This window comes from Mangifera indica, chromosome 5 (genome assembly GCF_011075055.1).
Source record: "Mangifera indica cultivar Alphonso chromosome 5, CATAS_Mindica_2.1, whole genome shotgun sequence".
Classification (NCBI taxonomy): Eukaryota; Viridiplantae; Streptophyta; class Magnoliopsida; order Sapindales; family Anacardiaceae; genus Mangifera; species Mangifera indica.
In genome coordinates, this window is record NC_058141.1 from 17,045,385 (window position 1) to 17,057,351 (window position 11,967).

Sequence of the window (11,967 nt, forward strand, 5' to 3'; positions counted from 1 at the left end):
CTCTCCCTCTTTTATTTGTTTGGTTGTTTTGATGTGTGGGAAATGAATCTAGTAAAAGCATGATGATGGTCTCCCATAATAGTTTGAATAGGATATTTCAAAATTAAATATTCAATTTATTTGATGCACTGGTTGTGATTTCTAAGTTAAGAATTAAAGAGATAAGTGGGGTTTTACTTGTTTAGGGTTGACTGATTCAGTTTATGGATGAGGAGAAGAAGCTGATATAAAGTATGCTGGCAAAATGGTCCGCTACTCCTGAAACCATGAACAAAATTAGCATAACAGAAGAACCGGGGGGATGACAAATTAACTATGACAGATTGCCAGTGGATATTTGGATAATTTAGTTAACATATTATTGAATTTTCAAGTGTTGATGGGCAGAGTGTCGGAAGGAAGAGAAGGAGATAGAAGTAATTGTATAGAAGTGAACACTGAGTGAGGCATGTGGGCATGCTAAAGGTTGGTCAAAAAAGCTGGTTTGGGTTGTCAGTATGTCAGAAGTAGAGTTTAGCTTTAAAGGCAGGGAGAAGAGATAAAGGAGAGCCCAAACCAAAGCCATGACTTGTCTACGGAAACGATGGATCATAGCAAGACTGGGAAAAGGTAATCGAGAGACATTCCCACTGTCTATTATAAACCATCAATTAATTAATGTTCCATAGACTACTGTGATACACAAATAAAAAAATATTTTCTTTTAAAGGAAAACGTATATTTTATATTTTACTATTTTGATTCTTCTATCTTGTAGTTTTGCTAATTTCAAAAAAAAAAAAAAAAAGTAATAACCTTTTCTGCGCTAATTTTGACTTAGTCCACGTAAATAAGACCTAACAAGGACCCACAAGCTCTACCACATTTAATACAGACATGGCAAGTGGATGTGAGCAAGCAAGATATATGTACTATTTATATGGTGATTCTCTACCAGTTTAATTAGTTAATTACATGAAAGACTAATTTACTTTTTCCCACAAAGGTTTTTCCTTTAATTTTTTTTTTCCATCCATTATATATATATATAAATTAAACTTCTCTACCTAGAACTTATAAAAAAAATTATGACATCATATTATTCTTAATTATTTTATTTTTAAAAATTATTATATCACTTTAAATTAACAAAATTTTAAAATAAATCTTTATATATCAAATTTGTAATTAACACTTTTTTCTTTTTTATTTATAACTCTGATGGATTTGGATTTAGATTTGAATGAATAACGGTTTTAATGAATCTGAGTTTAGATGGACAACAATTTTGGTGGTTTTGGGTTTTCATAAATAACATTTGTGATGATCAAAGTTTTCAAACTTAAATAATAGAGATGAGTACATATTATCAAATCTATAAAAAAAAAAAAAAATCAAATTATCATGTTTCACAGTTTTGATGGATTTGGTTGGTTGACAGTTTTATTAGGTTTTTAGCTCAAATGGATGATAAATTTGATGGATTTAGGTTTGAATGAATAGCTACTGTGATAACTAGGATTTTTAAAATTTTTTTACGACAAAATTATTTTGTCTTTACAGTGTCAACAATAACGTAATTTACGCATTTATCGAGTAAACAAAAATGTTTTAACCGTAGAAAAATGTGAACCACTAGATCTGAAATGATTTTAAATTTTGGATAAAAGGTCCCCGACAAGGATTGTGATTAGATATTGAGGACGGAAACCGAATGTACAATCGCGTTATAAATTTAGAAACACGGAGAAATAATTAACAAATTAATTTGGCAAGTCAATTTCTCTTCCAGTTTTTGCAAACAGCCAGGATACAAACACTACGTAACTTCCGACAGGGAATACTGTAGATTTTCATAAAGAAGTTGCCAGAGCAACTAGCACGCGAGTCATACAACACACTGCTGACCCCTGTCCCCTCTTTATTTATATTTATACACATATTAAATACAATACAACATGAGGTTAGCTGGGTCATCACGTATGCAGTTCCTTCACACCTGCACCTCAATGCTGCTCGTCACTTGCCAAAGGAACAGACTTCACCTGAAATTTAAAAAAAAAAAATAAACCCAATTTGTTAGAAGTTAAAACACACTAAAAATTTAACAGCCATAATAACAAGCTCGCTTTATTTGCACACCCCTTTTAACTTATGAACTTCTGTGAATTTCAGTATTTTGATATATATTATGTTATGTGCAAACCAAGGGACTGCTGCAACTGAAACTCCAGCACTCACCAAATCACGAAACTTAAGAATGTAGAACATCTCAAGGTATCGACGAGTCTCACGCCTCTCAAGCTTAGAGACATACTTCCAAAAACTATATACTCCAGCCAATGTCAGTAGCCTTTCAGAATAAATCTTCCAAGTATACCTACATTCAAGATCTTTGTGTCAATCTCACAAACTGATAACTAATGGTAAAGGAGTGAAAATTTCTGTCAGAATATGCCAACCTTTCGTAAATCCTTTGAAGCGCTCTATCAGAGATTTTATTCCAATGGCTTGAATCTTCCTTGCACATTTGAAAAAAATCTGCCATGAGTTCTGCAGTCTGATCAGGGTGATACGGATCAATATGGAATCCTGACACACCGTGCTCAATAATCTCAGCAGGGCCACCATGACAAGTGGCAAATGTTGGAAGCCCACAGGTCATAGCTTCCACAACTGTAAGTCCAAAAGCTTCATAAAAAGCAGGCTGCCACAGATACATTAAAAACAAAAGATGCGATAGTAGGGGTTCAGTAATCACAACAACAAAGATCCGTTGGTAAGAATAGCAAATATTCGATAGCATGATAAGCACATATACCTGCACAAAAGCACCCCTGGTGTCAGCTATGTAGCGATAGAGCTCACCATTACGTGCTCGATTTGTTTGGGCTACTATCCAGCGGAACTGGCCATCCAAATTGTATTTCTTCATAAGGTCATGCATCTTCTCAATTTCTGCAATTTCTTCTCTATCTTTTGAATTCTTCACATCAATGTAACCTGCTACAACGACAAGGTTAACCAGTTCCCTCAGTCTGGTATTCCTACCATAGCACTCAACCAACCCTGTCATATTTTTCACATGGTCAAGCCTTGCCATGGAAAAGATTATGGGCTTTGATCGATCACTCAATGTACCACTGCAATAATACAAATGAAAAATAACATCATAAACTAATTTTGGAAATTGAAGCTAAATGCCATGTAAATTTATCATTCTATTATAACTTCGTCATAGTAGACCAAGAATTCAGTAATCAGGAAGACATGGATTTCCTAGCAAAGTTCAAGAGGGCATTATGCTCATATCGGAAAAATAATAGAATAAGGGGTAGCCAAAGCAGATATGCTACTGACAAAGGTATATTTGTTTCATTAATGAGTTCTTTAGATATACCTTCTATAGTGAAGAACATAAAATCAGGAAGACACTTACACATGCTCATCATTCTGCTCAGGATCATACAGCAACTTTTCTATTGAAGCATGGAGGGCTGTAAGTCTTTTTTGCTTTGCAGAGTATGGGAAATAAATGTCCATGTCTGCACCTGGAGAGACAATATTGAATTTTGGATCAAAGACATCGATGCCGTGAACAACTCGATACAACCCTGGAAGAGTGAATGCCGTGTGACTCTCATACTGACCAACAGTATTCTTCCTGAAAGAGTACAAAGATTAATTATTACTGTAAGTAATTTAAATGATTTCAATTTCAAAAAAGAGGCAGTGTAGATACTAGCAATGATGCACATCTTTATTTTATGAATGTGAAGCACATTACTTCTGATGACACATAAGAATAATGAGAAATCATGCAACTTATGCTGCATATAAAGGGCTAGACTTACGTTCCTGCAATCTCTTGGTATGTACTAGTGATGATAAAGTCTGCATTGTTCATGGCTATCAGGTCAGCAGTGAATTGGCATGAAAAATGATATTTCTCATCAAATTTCTTCCAATATATATCCGAATCTGGATACTTTGTTTTCTCCAATGCATGGGCAATGGTGCACTACACATCAAAATTCAGAAACATAAGCCTCCACTCTTGGTAGATGATATATTCATATAAAATGCCTAGCATTTCATACCAAAAAAGTGAAAAGTCATAATTAACCTGAGTAATTCCCATTTTATAAGCCAACAAAGATGCAACGAGGTTCCCATCACTGTAGTTGCCAATAATGAAATCAGGGAAACCCTGTAATTCAGCTGTAATTTCGCTTGCTACATCCTGATCACACAAAAGCAGTTGGCATATTTAAATCTAAATTAGAAAAAGCACTGCACATAGAAAATTAAGAAACATAAAGACAAGGGCACATTATTTTATATAAGCCTAAATACAAATGGGACTAAGGAAGGTGATCATTATAGGCAAGAGAATAATTTTGACAACAGCTGGGAAAAAAAATTAAATGATATAAAACCGTACAATTAAAAGTATGAAATTGGTAATTCATTGGATGCTAATCAACTAAACCTAACAAATACAATTTAACCACAAAGGCAAATTAGTAATTAGATATAGATCTTAAATTTTAAGGTTCAGTTCTTCATTGACATAGTGTCTTCCTATCAACAGTTGATTAAGAAAAACAAAATCAATTTTTTAATCTATGTCTTTGTTGATTCTTAAGTCTTAACTTAATATTGTAATTAAAAAGGTTAAACATAAAGTCCTGATGATTGATTTGAGTTAATCCAATGATCTATAAAATTGCTAAGGGGCAACACTATTGGATTAAATAAATAAAAAATTATGTCAAATCACTAGTCAATTATTTAAATTAAAAGATCCTCATCCTATATAAAAGTAAATAGAAAAAACTATAAAAGTAAATTTGGTATGTTAAAAGTTTAATAGAATTTACCTGAGCAAAGGTCTCTAAGTATGGCCATACATCAAATCTAGAGATCCACTTACGAAGAATGCCTTTCTCTGATCTGAAAGGAACCCGCAAAATATGAGTGTGTTCTGTTCCACTGACTCTTTCAAGTCGTTGGTTGCACGTAGTCCCTTTTGCATCAGGTATCAACCTGGTCACCTTCATAAACCAGCAAAAAAGTTTTAGAATTACAAATAGAAAATAAGAAAACATATGAACAAATTGAAGAAATCCAACATGAACAAAGAATAAATACACTTACAATAAGAATTCTAGGAGTGATGTCTAGTCCTTGCCTCTTTATCCTCAGCAACATTTCATTCTCCAGGGCACGGACTTGGTCCAGAATATAAACAACCTTCAAATTGTAATGGGAAAAAAATCAATTAGAAGAATGACATATCCTTTGAATGATTGATAAACTCGTTGTAACATTTATGCATTTTTTATTCATGCATAGGATAAGAGGGAACAAAAAGGTTAACGTTATCTGTGTTTGCAGCATACAGTTTCGATAGGGATTATCATATTACTTATAATACCTGCCCACCAGTGTCAGGCAGACCTAAAACATTAGCTTGGCCAAAGTATCCATGTGGTGATAGGATGACAACATTAAACACCATTGGTATTCTCCCAAGGAATTTCTCTAGTGTAGAGGGATCAGGAGCCTGAAGGATGTCCAAGAGAAGATGCATCATTTCCAATACATGTTCTGCAGTATCCCCCCAACCTCTCTCAAAACCCAATCCTTGAAATCTGCAAAAAGGAAAAGCAGTCGCGCATTGAAAAGTATGCTAGTACATATATAGCCTGATTTAGATTTCATCATTTAAAAAAAAAAAAAATGCATATGTACTAACATAAATAAAGAAGCTTACTCAAATTCAAAATCAGAAAAGGGTGCATCAGGTGCGAGCCTCGTAAGATGATCTTCTGCCTTGGCCAGAGCAGATTGAAGTTGGCGCATGCTTTGAATCCGATCATTCAACATTAATACCTGCATATTACCCTTGATCAAAGCTCATTCCAAAGAATCCTCAATCAAAAATGATTTTATTGAGAAGTGGTCAACTTCCATTTACTCTCAAATCCAAAGGTAGATTACATGGATAATCAATCTACAAAAATCACAGTTAAAAAATTTTTAAATCACACAACAGGAAATTCAAGTCATAGCACTTACATGTCCTTTATATCTGTGAGCCCGAAGGAAATCAAGCAATGGCTCCAAACAGTCTTTATTACGGAACATACTAGAAGAAAGGTGACGGTTGAGAAATTGAACACCATTGCCAATAGATGAAGACCGGTTGGGGCGAGGAAAAGTTGCATTGAATGGCTCAAAATCGAGCTCAAGCACAAATATGTCATTAAACCTAATAATTGGGTGCAAACAAAGAAAAGTTAATTAGATAAAAATTCTGAAGGGTTGTTCGATAAGGTAGGCATAATTCAAGTTATCTTTTTAAAAGAAAAATCTGCATAAGATAGAGAACTTGCTTACGTCTCATCTCCAAGTGCTTCTTTGAAGTGAAGATATTCAGAGACGCTTAATTGCTCCACGCTAAGCTGATGGACATTAACACGGACATATTCCCAAACTCCCGGTCTAGGACGAACTGCTATGGCCACGAAGGGAGGCAGAATGATTGCTTCCTATCAAGAAAATAAACCCAAATTACATTTACTCCTCACAAGATGAGGGCCCACAAACACAATCAAGCTTGCAGCAGCATCAACGGCCAAAAAAAAAAAAAGGGAAGGTTTTTGTTTTCTTTTATACCCTCAAGAAACCAAGATTGAATAATGTCTTTGTGTTTTTTGTAAAAATAGTATAACTATTATTTGTCACTAAATATATATCCAAATAAAAAATAAAAACCTAAAATGTTGCAAGGCCGATAACTGAGCTATATCTGAGATCACATGGAGCTGTCCGGCATTGTCCTTCCGATTTCAATTATTTTCATCAAATTAATAATTCAAGAAGAATGAAATGTTCTAGTATTAAAGAATCGTGAGTGAGTGGCTAAATTAGTTAATAGCGTAGAATCAGCAGATAACTAACCAACAATATATATTGTATTTAGATGATCTTAATTTGCTTTTTCAGTTGACGTGGCGAAAATCTAAAAGCAAATAAAAATAACGAATGGTCCACTATTAAAAGTAATAGAGAAACAAACTAAAGGCTTATCAACAAGTTTTTCGACTCTGGAAGCTTCAGAAATTAGAAGTGTGTGGTAACAGAACAAAATCACTGGCAACGGACAGAAAGATAGAGAAGGAAATCAACCTGCGCAGATTTAAGAACTTCACTAAAAGGACCATTCTTCAGATGTTCACGAGCTTCATCGTCGCCAAAAACGTTGTCAAGCTCATCAATTAGAACATGAGGTTGCAAAATACCTTTACCTTGAGACACATACCTTCAAAATCCAACAATCATCACTATTCATTACAAAACCCTACGGGAACTTAATTTACTGAAAAGGAAAAACAAAAAAATGGATGTGGTGGTGAGTAACCTGGAGAGAAGAGAAACAAGTTCGTTACGATGAATAGAGAGAGTGTCCTCCACGCGCTCTCTCAAGCTAGGAATTCGAGTTAGCTTCGGGTTCGCCATGATTAATTAATTTGTGACTGTGAAATGCGATTATTTGACTGGTTTATGCTTGTACTAGTGAGTTTGCGATGATGATGATAGGGAGGAAAGAGAAGCAAACAGTTTTTCGACAGGTGAGTGAGTTGTAGCGACGAGCAAGTGAAGAGGCAAACTTATATATAGTAGACTAATAATGAGAAGAGAAGCGGTGGACAAACCAGATTGGTTTTCCCAGTTCTGACTGCGAACGGTCTCTTTTCTTTTTTTTTTTTTGTCAGCGCTATTGAGTGGGAAAAATACAGCAAAAAAATGATGTACCGTGATATTAACGCGATAGCTATGTCCACTCAGATTAAACCATATTGTGGCACGTCAGATCAATTATGCAATTTAAAAGGGCTAAATTCATCCACCCGAATTTCGGTGAGATTCTTTTATTCCGTTAAATTTAAAGTTAATTTTCACCCAAAATATTAAAATCATATATTAATTTTAATAATTAAAAAAATATTCCTACCATTTTATATATTATATAATATAGTGTTAATATTATTTATATTCTAATAATATAAATTAATTAATTTTTTTTCTAACTGTTTTATATTTTTTTAATTTTGTTATCCTTTCTATTTTTTATCATAAAAAAAAAATAGTCAATTGATTTGAATGTTTTTAGGGTTTATATGGGTAATGAGGCATTTAAAAATTGATAAAAACAATAAAATCCAATTAAAATAGAGTTCGTTTGCAATAAATTTGTCAACAATTAGTTAACAAGAAATGTTTTATAGGTATTGACACAATACTAATTGATAACGAAGTAAGACGATAACAATTGAAAAGAAATAGTCGTAATAATAATTTTTATCATTATTAATTGGGGTAGATATAAAAGTTATAAATTTTTTTGGAGCAAATTATTATTTAAATTTAGCAAATATGGAGAATATTTTTGTTTTTTCACTTATTTTTATAAAAATAAAAGCAAATTTTATTAACAAATTTATCATAAGGATAAAAAATAAAAATTTCAAGCTTAGAAAATGGGTAAGGTCATTTTATCAAAGTTTGGGTGAGAAATTGTTATTCGGCCATTTAAAATGATGACATTTTAATATTTGACCCTTTATGGGGCTTCGATGTGGGATTTGACTGATTAAATTTAATATAATAAAAATGAAATATTCCTTCGTTAAATGTCATCCTATGACTAGTCTAAATACGAAACATGGGGATAAGGATTATAATTTGAGACTGGAAGAAGGCTTGATGAACGCAATATAAGCATGGAGTGGACCATGACAATTGACAAAGGAGGTCTTCTACCCCACTTCATAAATTTCAAATTAAATTTAAAAAATAATAACTTCTGAAATTGTAAAAATCTTAATCCCTGAATAAATAAATATAAAATAAAAACTATGACAATATGTTACACCAACTAATTACAATTTTGGATTTTTAAAATACAAAATTTAAATAATCAAGACAAAAAAGGGGAACAAACCATGAATAATATTCTTGAAATTTTGCTTATATGGCTTGATTAGTCAAATATATAGAAGCTTCTACCTATAGTTTTAAAAATCAGATCCGATCGATTGAACTACCAACCATAATTAAATTAGTTTTGATTTATCTAAAAATCAATTTTGTAATTAAACTGGATTAAACTGTTTGAACCATCCAATTGGATTAGGTATAAAATTGGATTTGACTCAATCAATATAAAATTTTAATTTTTTTAAAAAAAATTCATAATAAAAACTTAAACCGAACCCATGATCTTATCCAACACATTTGAATATAAATATATATGAATATATATAATTACACTAAGTGTATTTTAATTTTAAATAAATTAAATTATATAATAAAATTTTAAATATTATTTTTGAATAATTAATTAACCTGACTATTAATTACATTAGAGTCTGTCTTGGGATGCTTACAATTTATTTTCCCTTGGCCCATAGGTTTTGCTATGGCTTTGGAGTGCCGCTGTTTCCTCAACAAGTTGCACAACGATGAGGCGCGAGTATATTAAAATCGATTTATATGCTTTTCATCTTCTTTTCTTTATATACATATAAATACAATGCATCTTATCTTTGAAATTTTTTAGAAGCTTATGGACCCATCACCACAAACCATCAAACGCCGCTTGAATCCAGTAGCTCTTTATTTCCAAACCTTTTACCTAATCTAATAAGTGATTAAATTAATTTGAATGGGGTCTTTGTTTTTAATTTTAGATATATTCTTTTTTATTCTTAATAATTATTTTTCTTTAAAGAAACGTCACTTTTCCACCAACAAATTATAAACTCCTCCACCTGTCAATAATCATTAATCTGTCTCTTTCATCAATGTTTTTTTAGGATAAGGATAGAGATTCGGATATACACGAACCTCCAGTGAATCAAACTCATTAAAGACGGATTTCTTGGTGTTGAAATAATCTAATATAAATCGGAAAACCTTCAAGCAAGCAACAATAAACGTGTTTGTTGTGTCGTTCTGTTAAAATGGTTCCTCAAGTTAATCTTGATGAGAGATTGGGCTTCGAAATTCATGATCACCTCCTCCCAGAGCAGAAGAGAAAGACAATTCAGTTTGGTAAAGTTGTGGCGCCTTGGCCTCAGGTGCTGGACAGGACGTGTGACAGGTGGGTAGGCTGTTGGCATCGCCTTAATTGCTGGCATTTGTCGCTTGCAGCAGTTAAAAAAAAAAAAGAAAAAAAGTTTTAAAATATAATTTTATTGTGCGTCTCTTTTTTTTTTTAAATGACAATCCCACTGAAGGTTTTGGTGAAACAACTAATTATACCCAAGTTTCAAAAAATTATATTTCGACATGTCATTGAAGTCATTCATTTTGTTAAATATTTCTGCTAGCATTCAGGTTAAATGACTGGTTCACCCCTTTCTAATATAATGGCTAAAATCCACTCAGCATTTAATATTAAGCTAGTCTTCAACTATTTAGCAATTTCAGTATGCAAAAATCCTATTTAACACTCTTAATATAATAATAATTTTATTATTCATTTAATTAAAAATATCATTTATATATCATACTCAAATATTTTAAACATGACAAATTAAACCTTTATAAAAGTTTGAAAACTTATAAATCAATCTCTGAAACTTTTTGAAATATTAACTGTAACGTCATTCTTTTTAAAATTATTACATTCAATCTATATATTTTGAAAATATTAGTAATGATATTTATTATTTTAATTTATTATATATTATTAATTTATTTAGACATATAACTATTATTTTTAAAATTATGAAAGATATATTAAAATTTATATTTTATATCCTTAAACTTTTTTTAATGTAAAAAAGATCTTAAAAATTTTATTAATATTTTAAAATTTTTAAAATTATAATTTGATCAAATATATGATTATACTTTATTAACAAACTTATTTATATATTTCATACAAAAAAGAAGAAGATAATGACAAAAAAAAATTGAATTTATATGTAATTTAATGTTTAATATTTATTAATTTAAAATTATGGGATAATTTTAAAAATAAAATAAAATTTTTTATTTTTTATTTTTTTAATTAAAAGTTGCAGAACGACAAATTATTCTTAGCTGATGAATCATCTAAGACTTTTACTATTCACATTTTGAATGACTAAATATTTATGAAAAGTAGTGGCACTTTCTTTTGGCCCAGCTTTGCCAGGTGCATGAACAAGATTCATCCACAGCCAAAACGGCCCTACTTTTTTTTTTTCTCTCCCGTGAATCGTGTAGCTGAGGAAATTCTTATCCATATCTCAAATGGAACTTTTTCACACCCAATCGAAAAAGGTTTGGAGAGGTATCGCCCACCAAATGGGATATTAATTCGAATATTCCTCAATTACATTATTATCGCCATGACTGATCCCATTTGAATCCAACTTATACTGTTTAACTCAAAAGTCAAAATTCAATAATCTGTACCTACAAATAAAGTTGCTCCATAAGAATAAAGTTCCTCTTGAGCTTGTCCAACTGGATCCCTTTAATGAGATGTGTTCATTGCAGAGCAAAAGACTAAATGACAATTATTTTGAGGGAGAATGACTATAACTATAAATTCTCACATTTCATTTCCTTCTTCTTCCTTCATTGGACAGCACTATCACCGTTATTTTCATTTTTTTCCCCGTGTCTTCTTCTTTTTCCTTCATAATGTCATCACACTCAACGTACCACCATCCCCACCAAAACCAACCTAAAACCAATAGCTAAAATCACCACTGCCATCACCATAGTCGACAACTATTAGATTATACTAATTGCCCTCGTCATTTACTTGGCCTCATCTCAACTAACCAAATATTATTACGACTAGCTTTTTGCTCATATACAACTTGTTTGTACTCCCAGTTCCAAACAAAATTTCGATTTGATAAATCGGAACACAACTTTTGAATTCAATCTAAAATTTTACTCAATTTCTTTTCATTC

At 31.8% G+C, this 11,967-nt stretch overlaps 2 protein-coding genes across 2 annotated transcripts; one reads left to right on the forward strand and one right to left on the reverse strand.

Moving 5' to 3' along the window:
- Positions 1-1,731: 1,731 nt before the first annotated feature.
- On the reverse strand, positions 1,732-7,755 carry LOC123216592 (sucrose synthase 2). The gene is made up of 15 exons (XM_044637055.1): positions 7,409-7,755; positions 7,177-7,309; positions 6,385-6,536; positions 6,064-6,256; positions 5,759-5,877; positions 5,420-5,636; positions 5,140-5,235; positions 4,863-5,036; positions 4,106-4,222; positions 3,834-4,000; positions 3,419-3,643; positions 2,801-3,122; positions 2,442-2,686; positions 2,221-2,359; positions 1,732-2,024 (listed from the first exon to the last, which is right to left on the reverse strand). The coding sequence occupies exons 1-15, from the start codon at positions 7,504-7,506 to the stop codon at positions 1,986-1,988; spliced, it is 2,436 nt and encodes an 811-aa protein (XP_044492990.1). The 5' UTR covers positions 7,507-7,755; the 3' UTR covers positions 1,732-1,985.
- A 2,191-nt stretch (positions 7,756-9,946) lies between these two features.
- On the forward strand, positions 9,947-11,508 carry LOC123216594. The gene is made up of 2 exons (XM_044637058.1): positions 9,947-10,153; positions 11,165-11,508. Exons 1-2 carry the CDS (start codon positions 10,014-10,016, stop codon positions 11,406-11,408), a joined length of 384 nt encoding a protein of 127 aa, XP_044492993.1. The 5' UTR covers positions 9,947-10,013; the 3' UTR covers positions 11,409-11,508.
- Positions 11,509-11,967: the final 459 nt, after the last annotated feature.

Excerpts from the sequence above, each read along its gene's own strand:
- LOC123216592 (XM_044637055.1), bottom strand. The coding sequence starts at position 7,506 with ATGGCGAACCCGAAGCTAACTCGAATTCCTAGCTTGAGAGAGCGCGTG. Across the intron at positions 6,257-6,384 it reads GAAGCACTTGGAGATGAGAC|GTTTAATGACATATTTGTGC; the intron begins GTAAGCAAGTTC and ends CCCAATTATTAG. Across the intron at positions 5,236-5,419 it reads TGCCTGACACTGGTGGGCAG|GTTGTTTATATTCTGGACCA; the intron begins GTATTATAAGTA and ends TACAATTTGAAG.
- LOC123216594 (XM_044637058.1), top strand. The coding sequence starts at position 10,014 with ATGGTTCCTCAAGTTAATCTTGATGAGAGATTGGGCTTCGAAATTCAT. Across the intron at positions 10,154-11,164 it reads CTGGACAGGACGTGTGACAG|TGGCACTTTCTTTTGGCCCA; the intron begins GTGGGTAGGCTG and ends TATGAAAAGTAG.